This window comes from Ammospiza caudacuta, chromosome 6, assembly GCF_027887145.1.
Source record: "Ammospiza caudacuta isolate bAmmCau1 chromosome 6, bAmmCau1.pri, whole genome shotgun sequence".
Taxonomy (NCBI): domain Eukaryota; kingdom Metazoa; phylum Chordata; class Aves; order Passeriformes; family Passerellidae; genus Ammospiza; species Ammospiza caudacuta.
Window position 1 is genome coordinate 59,185,071 of NC_080598.1, and position 25,525 is coordinate 59,210,595.

The following is a 25,525-nucleotide window of genomic DNA, read 5'->3' on the forward strand; positions in this document are numbered from 1 at the left end:
TAATTATTTTTGGTTACAAAATAAAAGGTATTACCATATTTTTTTCATACTTTTCACAATGCTGTTCAAGCCTTCTTCTAATGTAGTACATAGCCAACACATAAATAGATACATAGTCTAATTTTCAAAGTCTGGGACAATTAAGCTGACTTATTAATTATTCTCTACAAAGAAGACTCCTATTGTTCTGACAAATAAACAAAATGCTCAAATGACAAACTACAGGCCATGAGCAGTGGCAGTACTTTTCAGGGGGTACTGACTCATCAAGCATTAGCTTGAGGTGAAAAGGAATATATTTAACACAATACCTTTATCTGATTAATCCTTTCATCTGATGACAACTCACTTCCTTGTGAACTCATTTTATTAAGAGCCTCCTCAAGCTTTTTGATCCAGCAAGAAATGTCCTGGGCAAGGTCTTCAAAATTCTGTCCTTCCACTGGAAGTCTCTCAGCATTCCCTGCCATTTCACTGACACGTGTTATCAGTGCATGGTACCTGCTGGTAAGGCTACTGGCTTCTGAAAGGGTTTCATATTCTGTCAGCCCAGCCTCCTCCAAGGAATTTGACAGCTGAGCCAGGGAGTCAAATGGTTTCCTGAAAAATAAAAATAAAATAATTAATCAACATCCATTTGGTGTAACAACATAGAACAATCTTGTTTAGAAGACAGTTCTTAGAAAGTGACCAAAAAACCAAATACCTCTGCATTAATAGTGTTTTATAGATATCTTCAAGTTCTGTATCATCTTTATTGATCTCTTTCACTTTTTCCTCCTGAGCAGAGAGCCATTCTTTCAAGGCCATGCTGCTTTCTTCAAGGCTAAAGGAGGTACAAATAGAGACTCAGGTCAAAACAAGAGGCATCATATGGCTAAAACCTGCTGGCAGCAGGATTTTGCTGAAAAAAATAACAGAAATATGTTATTAAAATAAAATTAAAATAACATAAAATATGTTATTTAAAAAAACACAGAAATATGTCTGATCAAGCAATATTTTAAACATAAGCCTAATTTTAACTATCGCTGTTCATGACAATGAAATTGTCCATAGTTTCCATACAGGTCTGCTATGAAATTGAAAAAACAACCCACATGGAACTTACAACAAAACATTTGATTCAAATACCATCTCTTGTAAAAAGAAGGGTTGCTTGCCATTCCCTATGGCTGTTTAATAATGAATCATCTGACACCACTTGTGATTAAAATGTCAGGCACAAGATTAGCTCCCTACCTGCTGAGCTGCTGGAGAGAGGCACCAAGCTCCTGTTCCCTCTTCTGACATTTGGAGATCAACCTCTGCAGCTCTGCCTCCTGATCCCTCACACGACTGCTGAGGTGGTTAATGCTGGCTTTGGGCAAGTAAGGCTTCACTTTGTTCAGTAAAGCTTTAACCTCTGGGATGTCTCTATCTCTTCCCTCAGATGTCAGGAAGTGCTGAAAAAGAACACAAACACAAGATCCATTTGTCAGATTTGCTGTAGTGTAATAGATATTTATGTTACAAGAGCTTTCCAGCTCCTGTTATCTCCACCAGTATTTTTTTTCCCAGCAATTTCAGTTCCTGAAAAAGAACATATGTTAATTCCCAGTTTGCTGACTATTGCACATGTAAATGGAAAAGCTGCTGTTTGTAAAATAAGGAAAAAGTGGAACTGATGACTCGTTTTCTCTACAGTACTGGTACACACAGAAACAGGCAAGCAGCATCCAAATGTAGCACTGACATCACTCTATCTCCTTCTGCTGCTTAACTGTGATTGCTTCTTGCAGATGTTGTGGCTTTTCCATCTGTTTTCTGTTCATTCTGTCTGATTTGGAGAGAAAATCTTGCTACAACAAATTAAATGCAAATTTTTTCCACATTTGAGTCCATTGGGGGTCAGAATTTCATGCTACTCTCTACATATTTGATTTTCTGCAGCCTTGCACACTGAGGTACTTGGTCAAGGCCCACTGATTTTCATCAACTACTGTCCTGCCTCTCACTTGCCCAAGTTGTCTGAACCTAAACATTTCAATTAAGTTTTATTTTCACTGCCCTTATTTTCCTAATGCTTTAAGTAACATGAGATGTTCTTCCAGCCTCCAGCTATAAAACCACTGCAGGTGAATTCAGTCCCAAGAATAGCCTTGAGGGTGAAAAGAGCAACTGCCAGAACAATCAGCTTTAGAAATTACAATATTTTAATACTTTACCTTTAGCCTCTGTAGTCTTTCTTCCAGTATGGCTTTTGTTTCTGAGGGCTCAAAGCAGTCCTTCAGAGACAGCTGAGTGCTGCTGAACCAGTCATTAAAATTCTTGCACTGACCTGAAAAAAAAGGAACATTCCAATTTTTTTTCATTAATTGCACTCTGTAAAAGAAAATCCTGTTTAACATGAAGATTTCAGACAATTTACAATTACATTTATCAGTGCTACTGTCAAAGGTTGCTTTTTACTACAGAACAGTTGACTGAAAATGCTGCAGCTCTTATTTTTCTTAGCTAACATTAGCTAACACACACAGCAGTTTGGGTAAACAAGACCTGGAATAGCCTAGTGGAAACTTTTCTCATTTCCACACAGATTAATACTATTTAAAAAACATTTGAAGACATGAGATTATCTTTGGGCCAGATTTCCCACCTGCATAATCCTCCGTCTGCTTAAAGCAAAGAGTAATAACATTGTTTATTCTTGTAAATAATTTTAGATAAAAAACAACTGGAAAAAATTAAAACATTGGATTTCTGTATTTTTAAATTAAATACTCTGACATTTGTTCCTGAATTATGTTTTACACTTCTTTTATCTAATTTTTTTAATGTAAAAATAAGAACCCAAATACTTTGATTCAGTCTGAGTGGCTTTCTGGGATCAAAATCGATTTTTCTGCAAATCTTTATCTTGCTCAGAAACCCTGAAGCAGTTTGGGATATCAAAGCAGTTTCAGAGACCTAATCAATTAATTGCACAACCTTTAAGTCATTGTGGTGGTCAAACCTGTAAAGGTAAATAATTAAAATGTGTTCACTCACGATTCAAAACACCCATAAAGTGATCTTGAAGCACATGTTTCTTGCTATTGAATAAATCAGTGACACATTTAAGCTGCTTATTTAATTCATCCACATCAGGACAATCTGTCTCTTCCTGGAGTAATGCCACAAGGTGCTCTTGCTGCAGAATTTTCTGGTGTATCTCCTAAGGTTAAAAAAAAAAACAAACAACAAAGCAGAAGAAGTTTTAAAAAGTAAGTTTTGAAGGCCAAACAGAAGTTCACTGTACAGAGCTGCTTTAGTACAAACTAGAGTTTTGCAAAAGAGTTTAGCACTTCCTGTGTGTCAAAACAATTTCTTAAATTATATTGGCATTAGCAAGGCCATCAGTAGGTAGGTATAAGCACTAAACTCTCCTTGAGCAGTGTGTGTACACCTATATGCACAAATAACCCCACAGAATAGAGATGTGAATAGTGCCATTGTATGTTTCAGAGCATATAATGCCATAGGCATCATTCCACCCCCTAAATTCCTTATTCTGTCTGTAAAGAGCCTGTGGGCTGACAGGTAGCTTAGAGGGAGCTAGAGAATTAATTAAAAACTGTCTTTCCTCCATGGCTGTGATTTCAGTGCCCCAAACTCTAGAGGTCTGACACCCACAATGCACATAATCCACTCACTGCTCCACAGGAGGTTTAAATCTTGCCAGCCTAAGCCTCCAAGATCAAGTTTCAGCAAATATTAGGCTGAAATTGTCTGCTGGGAGCTCCCCTTGCAGCCAGGCTCAGGTGGCACACAAAGGCATCCTCTGTATTACCCAGTTTTGGAGAACAGACAGTCCAAACAGGCACTACTGCCTCAACATATCCTGGGTGGCAATATTGCTGTTGTGCCTGGGATTAACCATTTCCAACAGCTGCAAGGGTTAAATATATCTGAGAATTCCAGGAAAAAGAGGCTTTTCTTCCATGTTTCTGGCAGCTTAAGGAAATATTCAAGCCAGGCTCTTCACTTGAGTTATTCCAGCAGTCTACAATTTACACAGGATGAACACTTATGAACACTTGACCAAGAGAGAAATTATGAACAAATGTATAAAATATACACAATCTGTGGCATGCTACCTCTAGTTTAGTAAAGATCTCTAAGGTGTCTGAAGGAGATAAAGCTTTGAGGAGTGATTCAGTCATTCCAATCTGTGTCTTGGCCAGATCAAGGTCTCCTTTCAGCTCTGCTGTATTCACAGTGAGTTCACTGGTTCCCCTCTTGGCTGACAAGAGCTCTTTTATTAGCTCCATTTTCTGCACAACAGATGATCTGATGACCTTAAAATTGGAAATAAACATACATCAATTATACTGGATTGATTTCTCAGAACATTACAAAAATCTATGATAGACATAAAAAGAAATTAAGTGGTCTGAAGTCCAGATGTTTCAATTACATTTTGTTTTGAATTGTTCCCCTCCCACTCCAGAAACTGAAAAACATTTAAGTATTGCTTTTCTGAAGAGGAGTGATCTCAGCTCATCTTTATTAGTAGTTTTACTGGTGCTGTTCTATTTTATTTATCAATCTCTCCAGTGCTTACTCTGAGCTTCAGCTGCCATAATAAAGAGGGTTGCAGCTCTCTTTGTAACACACCCCCCTGCAGTGATTCCACTGGGGGAAATTCCCCACAATAACCCAAAAAAAGGCCAGCAGAGAGGCTGGGAGCTCTGTCTTGGGACTATTCACTAAAGAGAAACAGGTCCTGGACCTCATCTTTGACTTGCATGAGGCAGCAGCAGGGTGGGACCACGGGGCAACCCCACCCCAGGGACTCGGGGTGCTCTCAAGGAGCACAGCACGCACTGCACAAGGTTGCTGAGTCCTTCCCTAAGCTCCTTAGATCACTTCACCCAGTGAAACTCCTCAGGGTTCACTGCCTGCTGAGGATAAACACAGAAATAGCTCAACAGGGTCAAGCTCAAGGTGCATCTGACAGACACTGTGAGAGGGTGATTATAGAACTGCTACAGGATCAAACTAACACAGTCTTAAAAAACAATTTATTCTTTGCTGTGTGAAGTTAACACAGAAAGATGAAGATTTCCTTGTGATACTCCAAAAGAAAACACCACTCTGTGTAAGAAACTCCACATTACCAAGCTACACTGTCCAGGCAAAGGTAGAGTTTAAAATGGACAGTCAGTAAAGCTGAGTTCCTGGGATCCCAAAGGGTGATGAGGTCCATTGTGCCCTGGTGTTGACCACCAGCTAAACACCAGATATTACTGATATCAGCCTCTTTGGGCAGGGCCCAGGGCCTAAAAAGGCTCAGAAGTGAACAAGACCTTTGTGTTTAAAATGACAGGTTTGGTTCTACCAACCTTTAGCAGGCTGAGAGATGCAACAAGTGAAATACCACTGCCCACTGGCAACAAAATGCCTCCAACTCTCCTTGAGCAGATATAAGTAAAACCAGTAACTGACTGCAGCAAAGGCAGTACTAGAAGCATGGCTATAGTAAGGAGGACTGATGTATCAGCTGTAAAAGCTCCTCTGTACCTGTAGCTCCAATGGAGGTTCATTACTATTCAGAAGCTCTTCTATCTCAGCCACTGTGTTGTCGAATTTCTGGAGTTTCTGCTCTTGGGCCCGTAAGCATGCCTAAAGGTGGAAAAAACACATTGGTAACTGTGCTTCCCTCCAATAGAAAATGATAGTAAAATATTCTGATTGTGCATTTTGGTATATAGAGGTGACACCATTCGTTCATTTCCCAAATTTCATTTTTGCAATTAAGCACATCTTGTATTCGAGTCAGAAACACCCTGTTTCTCAGGCAAAGAAGCTGATAATGCAAATTTAGCATATATTTAAGAATCTTAATTATTTTGCTTCAAGTAAATTTGCAGGAAAATAATTTTAATTTTGCATTTATGTCTCGCTGCTTCTACTAAAAGGGATATTTTCAGATGCCATAGATTTCAAGTCAAGAACGGGCATCCTGATGGCACGTGCTTTAGTATGGAAGTGATAAAATACAACACAGGCTGTAAGCACTTTTTAAATGTAAATCCTTTGCATATGAAAAGACCTCCACTCATTTGAATGTACTTTGGAATAAGTCAGTGATGTGAAGGTAAAATGCCAGCTTCAACTTTTGAACAGGATAATGACATTGTCTCATATTCCCAAATTGATATTCCAAGCTCCCTGAGGACAAGCCTTCCTTTTGTAGTCTCTGTAAAAGCAATCATCAAAACCCATTCATGTGATGCAGCCCTTAAAAGAGTTTGCATTTGCATACAGGCTACAGGGGGAAGCAGAACTTCTCTCACATTTTTATATATACTGAAATTATCCTTAAATATACAGTCCAATAATCCACTGCTCTGCTCTTTTGTGACAGGCTCCCTGAAAACACATGCACCAGAGCTCACAAAGGACCCTGGGTTTCAACCCTGTGTAATGTGATACACATTGCAACAGTTGGGGGTCTTTCTGGAATTAGTATCAATGCAGAGGTGTTTCAGGATCAATAAAAGGAATAATAATAAAGTGATAAATGAACCTGATGCCATCTGCACTTGGAGTCGTTTTACAAAAATTCAAGCGCATTGGGTTCAGTTTTCTCTCTTTCTATTCTGCTTTATAATAATTGCTCAGGGGAATGTGGTTTCTATGTCTCTTGCCCTCTTCTCCCTCCTCTTTGGAGACTTATCTCTCACAAGGAAGCAGCAGAATAACCTTACTGTAGCCACCTCCAGCACAGCCCTTCCTAAGGAGGAGAAGAGTCACACTGGGGGCACAGTCACATCATGCTGGACTTGAGCAGTTTCCAGGTAACAAAATGGCCCTAAAGATGCATTTTCCAGCTAGTGCATTTTTACTGGAGCCTCCAGGGACCTAAAGTACTCCAGGAAAATTCTGACAATACAATGGTAGAGACAACAATGATGAGACAAAATATCCACTGCTGCACAGTGGATATGCCACTGTTTCCTGGTGAAGATCCATACACAAAGAGCAACTTGGCTTTTCACTTCTCTGCAAACTAAAACAAATGAGCAGTGCTAACAGTAGGAGGAAAGCTGCAAACAACCATAATAAAAACCAGGCCATTTGTAGCTTGTAAACACTGAGGAAAAACTGTCTGCAAATTTTCAAGCAAGAGGATATGGGATGTATTTACATATTTATGTCTGAATCACTCAATTTCAAGCAGGAAATTATTTTTACTTAGTAGACACTGGTTATGACCACAATGAAGCAGCACAGCTGGTCCATTTTGGCCCTGAAGTTAGAAATTAAAATATTCACCCCCATACATGAAGCTTTCAGTGGCACAGACCTAGTGCATGCGTTTTTACACCCAGCTGCACCCTGACACCAAGAATTAACATTATAATCTGTGCCAAAGGGGCACAGACAGCCCAGGCTCTGCTGCTGCCTGCCCACGTGCAGCCCCTGGAGAAGCTCTGCAGCCACTCTCTGATGAGGCTGCAATATGTTACAGTGAGGAACACAGGGGGAAAATAAACCACCTCTGAAACCTCTCCTTGAGCTGTGCTTTGCCCAGCTGTCCCAGAGGCTCCAGCATCTTCACTGACAGGCCACTTCTACCTGGAAAACTGATCATTAGCCTATACACACTCTTTTCTTTCTTCTCTGTGCACTGCTGGCCACTCCAGGCTTCAGCATCACAGGCCTTCTCTTTGCTCCATCTCTGTACAGCATTTGAAGTGTTGCATTGATTGAAAACCATTAACTACACACATACACTATCTGTGCATTAGTTTTCAAAGGTATTTCCCCAAATAAAGGCAACATCCTTAGTGCAACCACCCATGCAGATACAACTGCAAATGTTACAACTTCCTCTCCTGGTTTATCTATGCAACGATCATGTTTATAGCCCAAAATCCATAGTATAATATAGTACAAAGAAAACGTAAAAAATTGCCATTTAAATTACCTTCAACTGAGCAAGGTACTCCTCAGTCAGGCAATTGTCTTCTGCATTCTTGAGCTCTTCATCTGCCCAAACTTCAATTGTGCCAGATAAGTTCAGGAGTTTGTCCCACAAAGCCTGAGCTCTCCCCAAATTATCACAGTAATTTTCGGTCTTTTCATTGATCTACCATTAGATTGATAGGCAGAAAACACACAAAGATTTCAAAAAATGTTGAGTTATATTCCAGAAGCAAAAGCAGCACAAGAAAATCAGAGCAAGATGAAACCACCCACAAAAACAAGAGCAGAAAATGGGGAGAAAAAAAAATCTCATGTCTTCACAGTGAACTGGTCATGGAGAAGATACTTAAATCCCTGCCACACATGTCACCAAACATACCAATCACAACAGCAGCTTGCCAGTTTTAAGGCAGGTTTAGGAAGGAGCCTTGCTCATTAATGTTTATCTACTCCCAGTAAATACCATTTAATCTCAGTATTGATGCACTGCTTAGATCGACAGTGGCAAACATTTCCCACCTAAAGCACCAGCACCATAATTTTCCAGATTTGTCTCCAAAGTATAAATCCATAGAAGTTGTTATGGAAGCTTATAAATTCATGCAGAAAACACAAATATTGCCTTTTCTGCATTTTCTAGAATTATTTACTGCCAAGGAGTAGAGACAATATAAATTAGCTGAGAGATCAGAAACATTACATCCATAGATACTCTGCAAGCTTTGCTCTGGTAAACACTTGGATTTATCTCTTAAGAATCCCTGCCATATTGCACTTAATTTATTTGAAATATTACACCCACATCAGAATCAATTACTATAATGCATAACAGATAAGACCACCCTGATAATTTACTTTTTACATACATCCAGCCATCTGTCCACAATAATGTTAGCCTCATTCTCGAACGGAGGCTCCTCAAAGCTTCTCATTTTATTCAGCTGGAATTGCAGGTTTTTGCAGATCTGATTTATTTTGTCTACATCTTCAGAGTGATCATTAAATTCCTCTTTTGCCTCTTCAATCTGTGAAAAAAAACCACATGGATATTTCTGAGCATATTTGCTTATGATTGTTTATTCAGCAAAATATTTTTAAACTGATTTGCTGGGTTTTTTTTTTTTTGCTTAGAGAAACAACAGCATTACATAAAATAATCTATTTTATACAATATGATGAGACTAGGAATGCATTCTGTGTTGTTCTATCCCTGCCATGCTGACAGGAATATTTCCCTGTTAGAAATCCATATCATTCTGTTGTTGGCTGCAGAACAGCTGAGTGGGAATATGGATAATTTATTTCTAAGAGAGCCAAAACCACGGTTTGCTTTTAAAGTCCTAAGTGCCAGATCCAAGGGGACTGTACATCCACACACAGAACCTTGATTACAGAGATAAACAATGCAGAGTGTGATAATAATCTGAGATACTATCACAACTGCATTCTGAACCCCAGGTTTTGAACTATTTACAGAAAAAAAGCTTAAATCCGATTTAAACACAGACACTGTCAAAATATGTCACAGCCAGAAAGTGAAACATCTCTTTCTCCTACTTTCTATTTAAACACCAAGCTGCTTCTTTGTGTTTCATTGGAATGTCAGTGTTTACAAACAACATGGAAGCTTCCTGGAAAAGAAACACTGACCTCTAGTGCCAGGCACGTGGATGTGAACAGCTCTCGCCTTATTTCCCACAGACGTCCTGGGAAATTACTTCTTCCCATACCAACCCCACCGGGCACTGAGCTCAGGGGAAGGATGGCAGAGCTGCTCTCACAAACCAGAACAAAGCAGAGAACTTTCCCTGCTATTATTTTGTATATTCTATATAACAAATCATGAGCACTCAAGGACATGCCTGGACTGTGCCACAGCAATTTCAGACCAGAGCTCTGGGAGTGGGAATTGCAGAGCTCAGGGTGAGGAGGGAGGGTTGTTCCCACAGAGGGATCTCCATAAAGCAGGGGCTGGGATATGCAGCAATGCCCCCCTTGCAGCAGGAGCCCAGGTGATACAAAGTGCCCCAAGTCTCACTGGTGGGACCAAGAAGTGACCCTGCCTCAGCTAAAGGGGGCTGGCACAAGCAGACACCATCCCATTGCCTCAGGAAACACCACTCACATTCCTTCTTCAATCTAACCAGCCCAGGCACTGTCTGTGAGCAAACTCTCCTGGATGCTATGGGTGATGCCTCATCAGAAAGCCTAAAATAGGATCTGAACAACCAGTTACATCATACAGGACATGTGAAACCTGTGCAGTAAAATGGTCATGATGGCCATGCTGCTGCTCACTAATCTGTTAACCATGGACAACTACTCCAGTAGCTGTATTCACTTAGCCAAGCAGCTGGCTGTCACATTTCTGACAGAAAAGGTGGAAAGCTTTAAACTAAATGAAGAGGTGTCCAGAAGTACCTGCTCATTCAGCATGAGTAGCTCATCAGTAATGTAAAAGCTACTGCAAATGTTTAACTGCTGTCATAGACAGCTTGGAGCAAAAGGAGGACTTAATCTCATCTTCATACTAGATCCTAGTTCTTCCATGGGGTTTGGTTTAGTTTTTGTAATCCTTCTCCATTATCAAGACTTTGATTCACTACGAAAAAACAGCCTTAAACCTACTTAAAACAAAAAATATGGAGTCCCTAAAGGTATTTTGGAAGCCAAAGTGAAAGCAAGGCCTTAACATCTGCCCTGAAGGCTGAGGGTACAAGGACAACCCTGCATCTGAATGCTCCCAGGAAAGGCTTTTCTTTCCTTTCCAGTAAGTTCCTGTTACTCACCTTTGCTATTAGTCTGTTCAAATTCTCCTTCCCCATGTAAGAAGTTTGCTGGGAAAGCACAATCTCCTGTTTCTGGATGATGCTGGTCAGACTCGTTTTGCAGCTTTGATACTGCTTCAGGAGCTCCAGAACCCTTGCACACTGCTCCTGGCTATTAAAAAGAGATGCATTATTTATGGCCTAAGCACAAACCTGCAGCCTCAACCTCCTGTCTGCTCCCTTCTCCTATATTCACACACGTGGGAAGTTTGACAACCAGGCTGGGATGAGAGAAAAGGAGAGATGAACTGTGCCAGTCTTAAATCCTGCAAAAATGTGTGTGCGATACCTGTGTGGTATCCAGACAGTTTCTGGAATTAGAAATGCCCTTCACCGTCAAATGCCTCTGATCCACATTTATCTGAGATGAGCAGCTGTGTTCATATGATCCTCTCCACCTGAGAGGTGAGCTCAGCCACAGTAAACTGAAATATCTCATGCAGCAGAGCTCACAGCAGCTTGGATGGTGGATTCCAGCCCATCCTTCAGTGGGACATGAAAACAGGTTACTAACTCCTGTGCAAGGCATGAGAATTAACCAGAACTGTGCCAGTACTTCCAAAACCTCTGGGCATCTTCAAAAACCGTATTTGAAGCACAGATACCCTGGGCAACCAACCACAGCCCCTCCCAGTCCCCTCTCTCAGAATTATCAATCCAAGCTCCCTTTATTTTGCTGCATAAGAGACTGTTTTCCCAGCTGTCCTTTTCCATTTGTTTCAGTTTGTCCTTTCCTTTTAGGTGTGCTGGCAGGAAATTCACAGCAAATACAGAAGACACAGCATTCCCTGCAGCAGGCAGGTTTTCTCCTGGATGCCAATCAAGTCCAGCACATCACTGCATACCTGCTAAATGATGGGACTGTGATGCTTTTAAAATATGCAAAATTGATTAGCTTTGGCTGCAAACTTCCATGTGCAATTCTTGGCTTAATGATAGTTTATGTCTCCACTCTACCTTTAAGGTATAGTCTAGGGGTTTTTTTCTGTTTGATTTCACAAGCAAACTTCTTACTAGAACAATATTACTTTAAAATGCAATTTTCCTCCTTACCATTCAGCAAGCAAGAGCTTTGTATCCTCCCATAACCTCTCTGTAATTCTGCACTGCTCATTTGCTTCCTCTGCTTTCTCCTCATTGATCTGTGGGAGTTTATTAGCAATTTCTTGCAGAGATTTCATTTCAGCAGCAGCACGATCCAATTCCTTTTCCAATTCTGTTAATGATTTTATCCTTTATTAGAAAAAAAAATTAAATACAGCCTTATATTAAAATAAGCCTTTGATTTGGTTCACAATGTAATTATTAAATTCCTAGAAATTCATCCTGAGCTCCACATACTGTATTAAATGACCTCATAAAAAGTCTCATTTGGTCTTCAATTCATGTAATCTGACACAGGCCCTCAGATGAGTTATGCTGACCTCAACACTGTGAGAAAATAATCCAAATTCTGAAGGGCAGCTGGGTCTGTATGAACACAGTGAAATTAATTTGTATTAAAAGGCAAGTGCAGTCTGTTCATCTTACACTGTAGGGTTTCAGATCAGGTGCATTAGTGCCCAGCAAGGGGACCCATCTCCTCATCTGACAGTTTTCTTACTGAAAACTAAGATCACAATAACCCATCTCCTATTTTTTCTTCCTCAATGCTGCTTCAAACACACACATACATATATACATATACATATATATATACATGTATATGTATATATGTATATATACACACACATATACACAAGTTTAAAAAAAAAAAAATGGAGAAGGCATCCTTTTTTAGGCGGTGATGGAGCAAATAAACTCACAGCTACTGTCAATGTTCTACAGATACTTAAATTTTCAGTGCTCTCCTGCAGAGGGGACCCAGGCTGACTCCACTGAAATTATGAAATTAGAAGAGCTTTAAAAAATAATTCACCTTTTCTGAATAGCTGGAATTGTTGGATCCTTCAAGCCTATTTTGTTGATTCTGTCCCGTAGATCCTGAATGGTTTTAAGGAGTTCACTGTTTTTTCTGGAAAAAGTCTTGTACAAGTCTTTTTCTTCTGTAGGCACCTGCTCTCTTGAGGGATCATAAATGGCATTTAGCTTTTTAGATAAAGCCTGAACAAGTTTTTCACACCAAGTTTTTCTCCCATGATCAGCATCTTCAAGACGGATATTAACACTCTTCAGGCGCTCATCCAGACTTTTGGCCTCTTCTGCCAGATGAGAAACTTCCTGTGCAGCCTCCCTCAAAGCTTTTCCCTGCATTTCAGGTTGATCTGGGAGAGATGTGATGGAAGGTTGGATCTTCTTCAGGGAGGCCATAAAAGTTTCCAGATCTTTAAGGACAGCCTCACGGATCTGCATTTTATGGCGCATTTCTTCAAGCTGCTTTTGACAGTTAATTATAACTTTTCTTGCAGCTTGCAGGTCTAATGGATTAACTTCATCCCCTGCTGAACTGTCCAGGTGTTCCAATTGTTTGCACTCTTCAATCTGTTCTAATATGCATCTCTGCAACATCTGAAATTTAGAGAATGACCAAAAATGTTAGCTAGTGAAAAAAAAACATATATCCTGCATTCAAGCTGAACCTGTGACTGAAAAACAAATTGTAATAGCAGTAAAAAAGTATGCTAAACAGGATGGGTAAGATAGAAAACCTACTCTGGATGTCAGTAGAGGGAAGGAAAAAGAACAAAATAATCAAATAAAATGGTATTCCACACACAGGAAATTTGATCAGCACTACAGAAAGCTCAAGACTCCTTTCTGGAATCAGACAAGAAGGAGAGAAAGATGATGATAGTCGTGGGACTGAAAGCAGCAGGCTCTCACAGCAGGACATCAGCCAGAGCAGCCACAGAGATATTTATTACTCTGCCATCTTTCAGTTCCTTGTGCTATACTTTTGAAGCAGACTTCCATGCATTTAAAAATCTGCTGGTGCAGCCTGCAGGCTCTCTGGCTGCAGCCCTCAAAGGGCAGCAGCTCAGGGCTGTGAAAGCCCAGATGCGCAGAGAGCTGGGCAAAAATCCTGGGCCCTTGCAGCCAAAACTGGTCAGACAGAGCACACATGCTGTCTGCCCTACAGCCTGAGAGACCTAAACCCTACTTCACTGGAGAGCCAAGGGCAGACAAATGCAAACTTTCAGTTCTGTGTCGCTGTCAGTGTGCTCAGCCCAGAGGGCAAGCCAAGAATAAAACAGAATTCACCCTGCCCAGTGGACCAGGGCCTGGACATCAGATATTGATAGCAGGTGAACAATTACTGCAGCCACACTGAGCTTCCAAAGCCATCCTGAGCTGTGCTCAGGTACTGCAGCAGATGTGACACAAGGTAGCTTGGCTGAGCTCATAAATTAACAGTTCATTATGGGCATGACTCCACAAAATTGTATAAGGCCAAGTGGGAACACCACAAATCTTCATCAAACAAATATCCTATCCTAAAATGAAATGTTCACAACAATGGCTTTCACAGCAGAACCTACTGAGGATCCCTGGCTTGTTCTACAGGACCAACAATGTTTAAAACACAGGGATTAAAATGCCATTACAGATTTTAGAAGGTTTGGGAAGTCTTGTCAGCAGCCCTAACCTCCTGAGTGAAAATCCCATGAAGTTCTCTGCTTCCTAGATATTAATACCTATCCTTGCTAGGGTGTGGTCTCTGCATCTTCCCTTACCTTCAGTTCACTCTCAGGAGGGTTCCAGTCCATCAGACTAAACTGGTGGATGTACTTTTTCTTCAGCCATTCATCTACTAATTGACAGACAGAGATGGATTGACTTTCTGTTGCCAAAATAATTTCCACAGCAGCCCTTAAAGAACTTGCTCTGCAAGAAAGGTAACAAAACATGAACTGGGAAAGCAAGCAAGAAAAGGCACTCAATATTTTTAAGCACAAAAAGGCACAAAAATAATGTAACTGTCTAACAGATCTAATCCTCCCCCTCCCAAGGTTAGATGAGTTTTTCTCTGATTAATGAGAAAAGCAATGTGAATCATTGTGAATTTAACCAAAAGATGAAAGGAAATAACAGCAATAAATGGGAATATTGCACAGTTATGTCCCAAAGATCTGTCTCTGATCTTCTTGGGGAGACTCACACTATCTTCCATGTGTATATGAATAAAGAATAATTAAGAACAGCCTAATTTTTGCAATGAAGAAAAGGTTAAAAATGTGCAGCTATTTTCTCCAACAGACATTATTCCCTTCACAACATACACAATTAGTTACAATTCCTTATCTAATACCATAAAGTGTTTTATACCTGATACTTATCACATCCTGAAGTTCTTTCCACTCGCTTTGTAGCTTGTTCCTTGCCTCAGAGAGAGCAGCCTGCTGCACTTCAGACACAAGATTTTCTAAGGCAGATGAGATCTTTTCCAATTCTTTCCAACCAGACGTGAATTCCATGTCTATCATTGACTAGAAGACAAGCAGTTCTAATGCATTAATATGATCCTGTATTTCTCAGTGGACATTTCATAAAACTAGTCACAAGAGTCTCTACAAAAACAGTGAAAACATCATCTAAAAGTAAGAGTATCTACTGCCTTTTTTCTCCTTCAGGACCCAGCTTTTAGCTGCATGCAAATTTCCAGTAACATTTTACAGTGACAATTTCCATGTCAGATATATGCCTTGGCTACATTTTATAAAAGGGTCAAAAAATAACGGGCCAGGCATTCTTACTACAAGAATGAAAATACCTCCACCTAGCTATGTTCAGAAGAAAAACAGATGTAGAACTGAACCAAGTTCTGAGATTCTTGATGAGGCTTTGTAGTTCTTTCAAGAAAGGAAATAAAAAATTGCAGTAATACACTTGTCAGCATCAACTCTGTGCCTTTTGCTGTCGCCTCAAGGATCTCACAAACCTAACCAAGTTTTGTGTGTCCTGGAACAGCTTCATTCTGCACAAACACCATTTGGTGGTTCAACTCTGATGACTCCTGCAGCCCTGGCCATCTCTGCTGGCAAACAAAAAGCTCCTTTTGCAGTTTTTTTCCCATTATTTCAGCCTGCAGACAACAAACCCAGAGCCACCGATTTCTTTTCTTTCAGCAACACCTGCAAAACCCCAGTGCTAGGCAGCAATGCAGTTCTGTTGAATCCTAAATCCTTGATTTCCCTTCTTCCAACACATATGGTTGCAAGGATGCTGCTTTTCCCTTGGCAATATAGGATATATGTAACAGAGAAGTGAGTGCTCTACATGAGAAAATAACAATTTAGGCACCAGGTATATTTTTAAAAGATGAATACTTGCCTCTAGTTCAAACAGCTTAAATGTAAGGGATGAAGTGTCTTTTATTTCATCAGTAAAGTCAGATGTTACTTTATCTCTGCTGTGACGTAGAAGTTCCTCCAGGTTACTTCTCTGTGTATTAAAGCTAAGGAAAGATGCAAACACTTTCAGAGAGAATATTACTTTTAATTAAACAGAACATCTCAGGGTATGGGACTCACTGATCAACAGAGTGCCATAAAAAAATAAGCACAGTCTATTGCAAGTACGTATTTTATTTAAGTCCAAAATGAATGAATAACGCATAATTGAGCAACATATTAAACAGATTGCTCATATGGCTAATCTTCAAATCTAAATGCTAGCCTGCATTCTCTAAATTCAGTTTTATAAAAGTGTCAGTTCTCTAAAAAACTTGACACATTTCTTTATTTTGCAATATTTGAAGTTATTAGTAAGGCAGATGCAGACTTTCCTAGCCCAAGAAAATGAGTAAAACATTCATAGCTAAAAATGTTCTTGCTTCAAAATCCTAATGCTCGAAGCATTTAGTTACTGCAGTGCTTCCCTATAAATTACAGATCAATATTCAGTAAACTGCAGCAGAAAAAAGAACAGGGTTCTGCAGAGCAAAAATGCACCTTATGTTTAGTACATTCAATGAACTTGTGAGTTTATTTGTCTAGCACAGCATCATACTTTAACAACAATGCATTTTCTCCTTTACAAATTACCTCTCTAACAAAGCTGGTATGGCCAATTCACCATCTTCCTCAAACTCATCTGCACAGCTCTCTCCATTGTGGTGCTTCACATCTGGCTCCAAAACTGCATCTGCAGCAGGTCTTGAGGTCTGAGTAAAAATAAAAAGGGTGACAGTGACCTCCACAATACCCTGTGCAATACACAGCAAAGCCTAACAATCATCTGTGAGCTCCTGAAGGAAGGGATGGCTTGATGTGTCCCAGAGATGACGAGAGAAGCCATTCATGAATTCAAGATGTGTTTGAACTCAATCACGAGCCCAAAGAACAAATTTTGGAATATTTGCAGCCAGCTCATTCATTCTTTTCACAGATACAGACAAATGCCTCCAACTCTTCACTAGGACTCTCTCTGTCCTCTGAAAATTGTTCATGTTACTGGGACACTATGGGGGATTTTCACTGGAACACAGCTTCCCACATAACCTTTCCACCTGAAAATGACTTTTTTGCAAAATATAATTCCAGGCTGGAGGCTCACATCTTCTCAGGGTGCCCAGCACTGCTGCTGGCATGTTAATTTTTATTATTTACTTAGTCTACATTCACAACCACAGTGGGGTTTGGATTTCTGACCAGAGGCCCAAGGTCTTATCACAATAAAAACAGTAAGAGAAATAAACACCTTTTCCTCCTGGCAATGACCTCCCTTTGACAGAGCACTGTTTTCCATCAGTAAGTCTGGACTTCTTACCTCCTCTACCATAAGGTTGTCAATTTCTTGAGAAGAACCAGACTCTTCTCCATTCTCAGAAGCCAAAATGGAGTTCCTACAAGAACAAAATATTAAATACAAAGGGAAAAAAAATATCCTAGCTCAAGGTTTAAGACAGTGCAGCTGTGTTGAAGGATAATCAAACATTGTACTTGCCAGTTTATGAAACTTAATACTTTAAGTGTTTGAATGCACAACTGGCCACAATAATGTACTACCAAAACACATTAGAGTATCCCAAAATTTATGTGTAAAAATGATTTCTATAAAGCTACAACACCCCATGGCTCAGCCACCCACCCTTTCTGAGGGGGCTGTCCTTTTCCAACACGAGCCAGCAGTGCTGTGTAAGTGTCTGCCACCATTTGCTGAACCTTTTCTAGCCTTTTCTCACAGTCTGCAGTGAGTGTCTGCATCCCTGGGACAGCTTCTTCTGAGAGTCTTGCCAATGTTTTAAGGTCTTCCAAAGACTTGTTAAGTTCCTTCATGCTGCCTTCATGTGAAAAAAAGGCCTAAACAAAGAAAAAACAATATAATAAGCCCATGCTAAAATACCAGGATAAGAAATTATTCTCATATATTTTTTTATACTTCCATTATCTTGGTTGAGTGCTCTTAAAAGTCTAAGTTGTCAAACCAACACACACTTATCTTTTCTTGGTTCTTTCTAAAACAGAGCCAGAGAGTAAATTAGGATTTCTGGCAACATGTTCCCAACTATATTCACACGACTACACTGACTCTCGCTTGATTTAGAAATTCATTATATTCTACAATTTTTAATTTTGGCCCCAAGTCTTCTTCACCCTGACATCAGATAGAAGTGTCCTACTGACTACATAAAAAGCAGAATATTTTTTTAATATTCCTTGTCAATTATCATACTTCCTAAAGTGAATTCAAGATACACTAAAAATGTGGGGGAAAAAATGGAAAAAGGATACCACCTACTCAACAAGGGGTTAATTCTAAAAGTTTGCAAGAACACTAATATCTGCAGTCAAAAAATGTAAAGAAATCATTTTGGTGGCCTCTTTGCTCTGTGTTTACATAACACAGAGCACAAGGGCCCTGCTCCACAGATAATGAACCCAAAAAAAGAGGAAGAAGGACAGCAAAGCATCCACAAATAGAGACAGAAAAGGAATGTGTCAGGTACCTCATGCTCCTTCATGAGCCCTTTGCTTTTATCCATACTTAGGAGTTTCTTCTCTTTGCCTAACTGCTTATTGATTTTTTTTAAAGTTGCATTAAATTTCTTTTTTTCCCTTTCTATGATGAGCTGGACATAGGATACAATTTCCTGACGAACTGCCTGCAAAATACAAAGCATTGTTCCCATGAGATGGTGAGACAATGTTACACAGCAAATAAAAACACCAGAACACACTGTGACAAGAAAAAATTGACTTTCAAAGATGCCAGGCCTAATGAGACCAGACAGTGGATTCTCATTCCTGCATTATCTCACCTCCCATCTCCTACGAACATCATCTTCCACCAACAGCTTCTCATGGTCAGATGAAATATTTTTCAGCAGTTCAGCTGCTTTCAAAAATTTGTCAAGAACTTTATTGTCCAGAGCATTAAAAGCTTCCTAAAAACAATAAACAAAAACCAAAACAAAACCCAGACATCATAATGAAAACCAAACAGAAGTGAACATAACTTATTTAACCAAGAAAATGACAATGTATACATCACACATATGGGGTGTGTAGTTCTGCTGTGGGTGGGTACAAGGGCATTCTCCATCCCTGTTTATCTGCAAAAGCTTGCAGAATCAGTGGATGCTTTATGGAGAAAAGCAGGTGCTGTTCTTGTGCTTTCTTCAGGTGCTTTCAGGGGAAAATTTGGTACCAAAGACAAAAGATGAAGGTTGCTGATCTCTGCCTCTTCCTTAGGGAATACCTGAGGCCATGTACCATGGGTGTGGGCAGAGAAAAGGTGAAAGGGATCCTCCAGGATGGCCTGGAATGAGCTCTCTGCCCCTCCTGCCACATGATCACCCAGCCCTCTCTGCCAGACCAGGCAACAGATTTTGGGCACTTCCATGTCCAACATCCCTTTAAGAGATCCACATTTTGAGACAGGATATTTGATTTACCAACTACCCTCTGGGGAAAAGAGGAGATTTAGTATTTATAATAACCTGCCCAAGAATTCAGGCATGTCATTCTTGATGGGAAGCTTAATTATTGATCAGGTAAAAAAAAAAAAAAAAAAAAGGGCTGTAGTTCTGAAAATTATGACTTCTGATGGAGTGATTTTGGACAGGGCACTGAATAAACTGCCAAACAGATTTATGTTTCTTCATTCAAGTTGTCTGCCAAGTTAATAAAGTGCTAAATCAGAAAACTGAGCAAAGCATTAATCACTACCAAAAAAAAAAAAAGTCAGTACCTTTCTTACTTTGGACTTTTAGAGACCACATAGCCCTCAGAACTACTCAGATTCAGCTGGTTCAGAACACAAACCCACCTCATATCTTGAAATACATTCTTCAGGACTTAATTTTTGACTGACAAGTTGCACAGCCTTTGAAATGGAGGCCTCAAGTTCTTTCTGTGATTCTTCAAAATTGAGCAAAGCCTCTTTCTCTGAGGGTTTCTTCTCAGATTTGGACAAGATCTTGTTCAGGTCACCCATGACAGCCTTGGAAGAAAGAGACTTTTCAGAACACACCTGAGTGTCAGTAATTAGACAGAGTTATTGCTTCATAACATTACTCAAGTTTTTCAAGTTGAGATACTAATCCTGGAAATGTTCTAGATTTTGCCCTGACAAGAGTCTGGGAGACTGAGTACAGAATCTCTTCTATTTCACATGACTGACAAAGAGTTTTCCATACTCTGCAATGGTAAAATCAGAGATATCTGTGTGTGTATAAACAAGTACCTCTACTTTGTCTCTGGCTTCTTTAATTCGTGCCTCCAGCCCAGTGGTGTGAGAATGCTGCTGCAAGACCTGACTTGAAACATTCTGCCTCAGGGATTGCAGTATCTCTTCTGCTGCCACAACTTGGTCTTGGCACGAGGATCCTCTTGCAGCCAAACTCTGGTTTGAACAAAAAGCATTAGAAATCTTTACAAGTGTTTATTTGTCTTTTTGTTTAAACGAACAGAGTGAAAAAGCCAGCTTTGATCATGGATGATTGATACTTGGTAAAGGAAAGCCTCATATTCCAGTGATGGTCAGTGTACTGCACTGCAAAATCTTTGTGCGGAGAGAAAGAAATTTGCTGCCATCCACAGGGGATTCTGTTTGCTGAAGCAATTTCTTTCTGTCAGTGCAACACCTCCTGTCTCTTTGCCACAGAGCCAATCAGATGTGTTTTCAAAACATGCTCTCTCATCCAAGCAGCTTCCCAAATGAAACCACACATTTGGATATGCAGCATCTGATCATGAAGTCATCCAAAGTGAGCACACAGCAAGGCTCAGATTTCCTTGTAGTATTCAGCACTGCAAGGCAGGAAAGCAGCTGGGTGCCCTGCATGCAGGAGTAGTGTGCCATATTTGAGTATTTATCATGAAAAGTTTCTACCTATGAATATTCAACACATTTCTCCTGTCTGAAGTTGTCAATTAGCATTCTCCTAATCATAATCAGAGCTTTATTCTGGATCTTGACCTATTGTACTGCAGGTAACGAGTGACCTGGTCTCTCCTGCCCCCAGACATGGAGGTACAATGCCAGCCACATGTTTGGAGGCTGTATTTCAGGATGTCCTTTGTTATTTTACTTTTTTTTTTTTTTACAAACTAGAGTCACGCTGCAAAATGAGGCTTATTTTATAAATATATTCCTGTGATTACAAAAAGATCAACAGATCCTTTTCGTTTCTCACACTTCCCAATCTGTCAGGTAAATGTTGCAGTAAAAAGTGTCAGGACTTTTGATTCTTCCTGCAGAAAAGCTGAATTTTTATTGCATAGTTCATATTTTCATAGGAATATCAGAAGGCACTGTGATCAATCTAATTGGTTAACAATACACTGATACTCAGTTTATTGGTTGGTAAATGGCTAGGGTGCATGTTTATTAAACTTCTCTATTTCTGGTTAGTTTACATATTTTCTTCATGGATTCTCATGGGACAGACTCTTTGTTTTTGTAGGTGTCAACAGTTCTCTTACCAGAATAGATTGTTGAGTTACCTGATTGTCATTTTCATTATTTTTTCACATGGGAACTTACAAGCTAGTTGCTAGCTTAGCTAGAGTAGTAGGGCTTAAACTACAGTTTTACAAGGCTTTTCTTTTCTAAGGCATTACCTGTATGCAACAGCTAAGCTCTCTGCAAGAAGGCACAAATCATGAGAAAACTAACACTGATTCTGGTGCACAGTTACCATATATAGATTAAGTGAAATACAGAGTATTTCTGCTTATTTACAGCAGTTACACAAAGGAGTTGGTGGTCACCTTCACTCCATCAGTTAATAGAGGCCCTGTTGCAGAAGTAGTAAAGACAACATAAGACAGTGCTTCAACTTCTTCACTGCAAAGCTTGGCATCTTTATTCTATCTCACCTTCACTGGCAGGTGAAGAAAATAAATCAGATTTTGTATTGAAGCTGCTGAGTTATATACACAGATTTTCATCTGCCATCTGCTGGGAGCTGGGGGTAATCCCAGGGGAACAATACTGACTAGTGGAATTTATTGTTAGAAGTTAATTTGTGCTCTTTGAGGATATTTCTAACAACTAGCTATAAGATGAGATTCCCAAATAACCCGACATGCTGCTGAAAATACTTCAAGCATTCAAATTTTTGAGGGTAAGCCTTGAATACAGCCAAGGTGTCCCAAACCTCCTCCCTACATTGGAGAGTAGATGATAATAGCCCTGTGTGACCAGGGGAACTACTCAAATTGGCAACCTGCAGAGCTCTGGTCTGCTCCAAGTGCTCGGCTGGACAGGTGTAATTAATATCACTCAAGAACAAGGTGCTGATCAGTGGCACCAACAGCATTTCATTGGCACCTGCTGGTCAGCTGGACACACTGAGGGTGGAAGATTCACTCACAGCTCATCTGGGAGTGACCCTGGGAAATAACAACAAGGCACAAGCACTGTCTTGAATTTTACAAGTATTACAGCACAAAATCCACATTAAGTTCTGCTTCACTGATGATGCCTCATTTTACCCCAGCCACAAATCAGTGCTGCAAGATGACAATCTGAGGAACAAGTATTTTAAGCAGCATTTTCACCTGCAAATGTTCCTCCAGCTCAGGTTCCACAGGCTCCTCGTGACTGATCTTGCTAAGGAGATGTCCCATCTCTGCTGCCCAGCTGTCCACCCCTCCAAGCAGCTCTTCAATTTTCTCCAGGCTCCCTGGAAGCTCCGTGGTCTCTTCAGCAGCATTTGTGCTCTCCTCTCCAAGCTGTCAACAAAGAGCAAGGTAAGATGTTCATTCCCATCATCTCCCCAGTGCCCTCCTCCAACACAGTCACCACTTGGGTCACTTCCCAGCTTTAGCACTCAACAGGGATCAAAGGAGAAATAAATGCCAAACATATTGATAAATAAACCAAGTGAGGCTCAGTTCCTCAGCCCTGAGGGCAGGTGGGACAGCACAATCTGTCCCCTTGTCCCCTCCCCCACAAGCAGCCACACTACTATGGAGAAAACTCCTGTGCTGCAGCATCTCCCACAGCAGGGAATTGTCCAAGAACAGCAGCTGGTGTTGGTCAAATCAAGGTCAGGAAGTGTGCTGACATTAATGGTACTGCCAGTCACAGGCCAGAGCTCCAGCTTTGGTCTTGCATTTTATATTAAAAAATAAATATAATATAATTGATAGCCATAATGTCCACAGCAATGCCACAAAAATAACTCAGGAAGCCCTTAAAACCTTAGACAGGCTTCTTGCACCTCACTTATCTGATTCCTCAATATATTTCCTTGAAGCATCTCTTATTAAGGGTTTTTCTAGCAAACTCTGGATTTCCCTCACCCTTTGATTGCTTCCTTTGATTTTATTGCATTCTCACTAAGCTCATCTCCTACAAAAATGTAGCAGTAATTTTTTGCCACCGTTTACTGTCACAGCAGTAGCTTTAATGAATGTCAATGAAAGGCTCAACTCAGAAAATTAAGAGTTCTAATATTCCCAGGCAGAGTGAAAATGTCATTCTTGTGAAAGCACTCTAGGGACTGTAATATGTATAAAATTAGGCAGGTTTATAGGGATTTACAGCAGCCTAAAAACCTGTCAAGTGAGCTGGTGAAAAGTTGCACAACCTTAGAAATATCTATGCAGCAATAATTACTTTCTACCAGCTAAGACAGAGTCTGTAAAATTTAACACAGGTAAATTGATTATTTCCACCCCGAGCACTGAATTAAGAGCTTCATTCTGCAATAAGATTTCCTTTTCTAAGTGGTTTTGAGATTTCAATTTAAAAATTGAACATTTTCCATCCTGCTATAATGAGAATTTTACTGAGCCACAAAGATTTAGAATGGGATGCTGCTGTGTACTCTGTTTCTCAAGCTTTAAAACTGGCAACCTTGAGCTGACTGAAAGATTGATCAATCTCTGATTAGCAAGCTGGTAAATCTAGGAAAGATGACTTAGAAGGCTGCATGGCAAAGAGTAATAGTAACTTGTAACTCACAAAGTGTGTCCTCTTGATGAACTTTGCCCATCTCCTGTTCAGTTTCTTCAGCTCTTTGGCAATATTTGATCCAACTTGCTCTTTGCTGACTTCAATGAGATGGTTTCCAGCTTCATTTAAGGAACCATGAATCGAATTCCTCTTTGCCAGTACCTCAGCAGGGATCTAGACAGAGGCATTGAAATAATTTTAAGCAGAACCCTGTCAAACATTTATTTCCAAAATGAAAAGCAGAAAAGCAACAACAGCAGCCACTGTGAGATTTAATGTTTTTCTTCCAGAAGGCTTTGAAGTATCTCTGTCAAACAAAGAGAAATCCAACCATGTACCTCTTTTGGATCCTCATTTCTGTTTTCTTCCAGCCATGTCTTTAGTACATGGATGTTTTCTGTGTAATTACTCCAGGAGGACAGGACTTTCTGTAGGGTGGTGTTTACATTGGAAATATATTCTTTACATGTAGAAATCTTTGACTCCACTGTCTTCAAAAGTTTGCTGATTTCTTGAGGATCTCCAGCTAGGAAGTGGAATAGGGATTATTGTTACACATTTGGGAACAGAGAGGTTAATTAAACAGAAACACTGCTTATATGGAACAGTAGATGGAATTAAAACTGGGGGCAGCACTTTACTTCAAAATAGTTACTGTATATAGATTAAATGAAATAAAGAGTATATTCAAAATAGAGATCTTCATACCAACTTATGTGCATAAGCTTACCCAAGTCAGGATGTTTTATGTTTTTCAAGTCTTCACAGATGTGAGTAGCAGTGTCTAGTTGTGCTTCAAGTTTCTTTTCTTCAATGAAATTCTGCTCAAAGTGAAAAGTAATTGATATGGGTAACACTGAATGACACAAAACTGAGTAAGAAATACAGCTTGGGACACATTTTTTTTTGCAATATGAGCCTACAACCTACAGTTTAAATGTAAACTGAGCAAAGCCCACCCAGCAACTCAGCTGCACCCTTTAGTCTGAAACAAACTTGTTCTTTTACTTTGCTTGTTCAGAGAGTAAAGTAAATAGAACCATGAATACCTGAATGCCACTGCCTGAGCCACAGCCCTGAATGAGTCAGGACTGCTTGCTCCAAAAAGTTACAGCCCCAGGGCAATACTGAGAAATGGCATCTAGAATAAGTCAGGCAGAACTCAGTCACATAAGCCAAAATGTGATGAAAGCAAAAGGTGGGCTTCCCTGCATGCACAGAAATATTGAGGTGCCTCATTTCTGACAGATAAAACAAACTGGGGATGGAGAGGGTGAAAGAGGAAGAAATGGGAGCAGAGGAAGACACTTGTGTGTGCACAGGGAGTGAGGGTTGGTCCTCAGCCCCTCTCTGAGCTGATCTCACTTCAGCACTTTCCACTCCTACAAATG

General features: G+C 40.1%; 1 protein-coding gene across 1 annotated transcript in view; it reads right to left on the bottom strand.

The window, feature by feature from the left end:
- The window catches only part of SYNE2 (spectrin repeat containing nuclear envelope protein 2), a 176,430-nt gene that overhangs the window by 111,218 nt on the left and 39,687 nt on the right, over positions 1-25,525 (bottom strand). Inside the window, exons 15-40 of the mRNA XM_058807437.1 lie at positions 24,865-24,955; positions 24,473-24,660; positions 24,144-24,308; positions 22,733-22,906; positions 20,412-20,570; positions 19,995-20,168; positions 18,985-19,110; positions 18,673-18,828; positions 17,814-18,025; positions 17,493-17,568; positions 16,769-16,887; positions 16,056-16,179; positions 15,051-15,211; positions 14,459-14,609; positions 12,703-13,292; positions 11,838-12,017; positions 10,746-10,896; positions 8,823-8,981; positions 7,958-8,119; positions 5,545-5,646; positions 4,119-4,319; positions 3,031-3,196; positions 2,208-2,320; positions 1,243-1,445; positions 707-826; positions 312-600 (exon numbers count right to left, since the gene is read on the bottom strand). Coding sequence (XP_058663420.1) covers positions 312-600; positions 707-826; positions 1,243-1,445; positions 2,208-2,320; positions 3,031-3,196; positions 4,119-4,319; positions 5,545-5,646; positions 7,958-8,119; positions 8,823-8,981; positions 10,746-10,896; positions 11,838-12,017; positions 12,703-13,292; positions 14,459-14,609; positions 15,051-15,211; positions 16,056-16,179; positions 16,769-16,887; positions 17,493-17,568; positions 17,814-18,025; positions 18,673-18,828; positions 18,985-19,110; positions 19,995-20,168; positions 20,412-20,570; positions 22,733-22,906; positions 24,144-24,308; positions 24,473-24,660; positions 24,865-24,955 — 4,512 coding nt within the window. The remainder of the gene's footprint in view (positions 1-311; positions 601-706; positions 827-1,242; positions 1,446-2,207; positions 2,321-3,030; positions 3,197-4,118; positions 4,320-5,544; positions 5,647-7,957; positions 8,120-8,822; positions 8,982-10,745; positions 10,897-11,837; positions 12,018-12,702; positions 13,293-14,458; positions 14,610-15,050; positions 15,212-16,055; positions 16,180-16,768; positions 16,888-17,492; positions 17,569-17,813; positions 18,026-18,672; positions 18,829-18,984; positions 19,111-19,994; positions 20,169-20,411; positions 20,571-22,732; positions 22,907-24,143; positions 24,309-24,472; positions 24,661-24,864; positions 24,956-25,525) is intronic.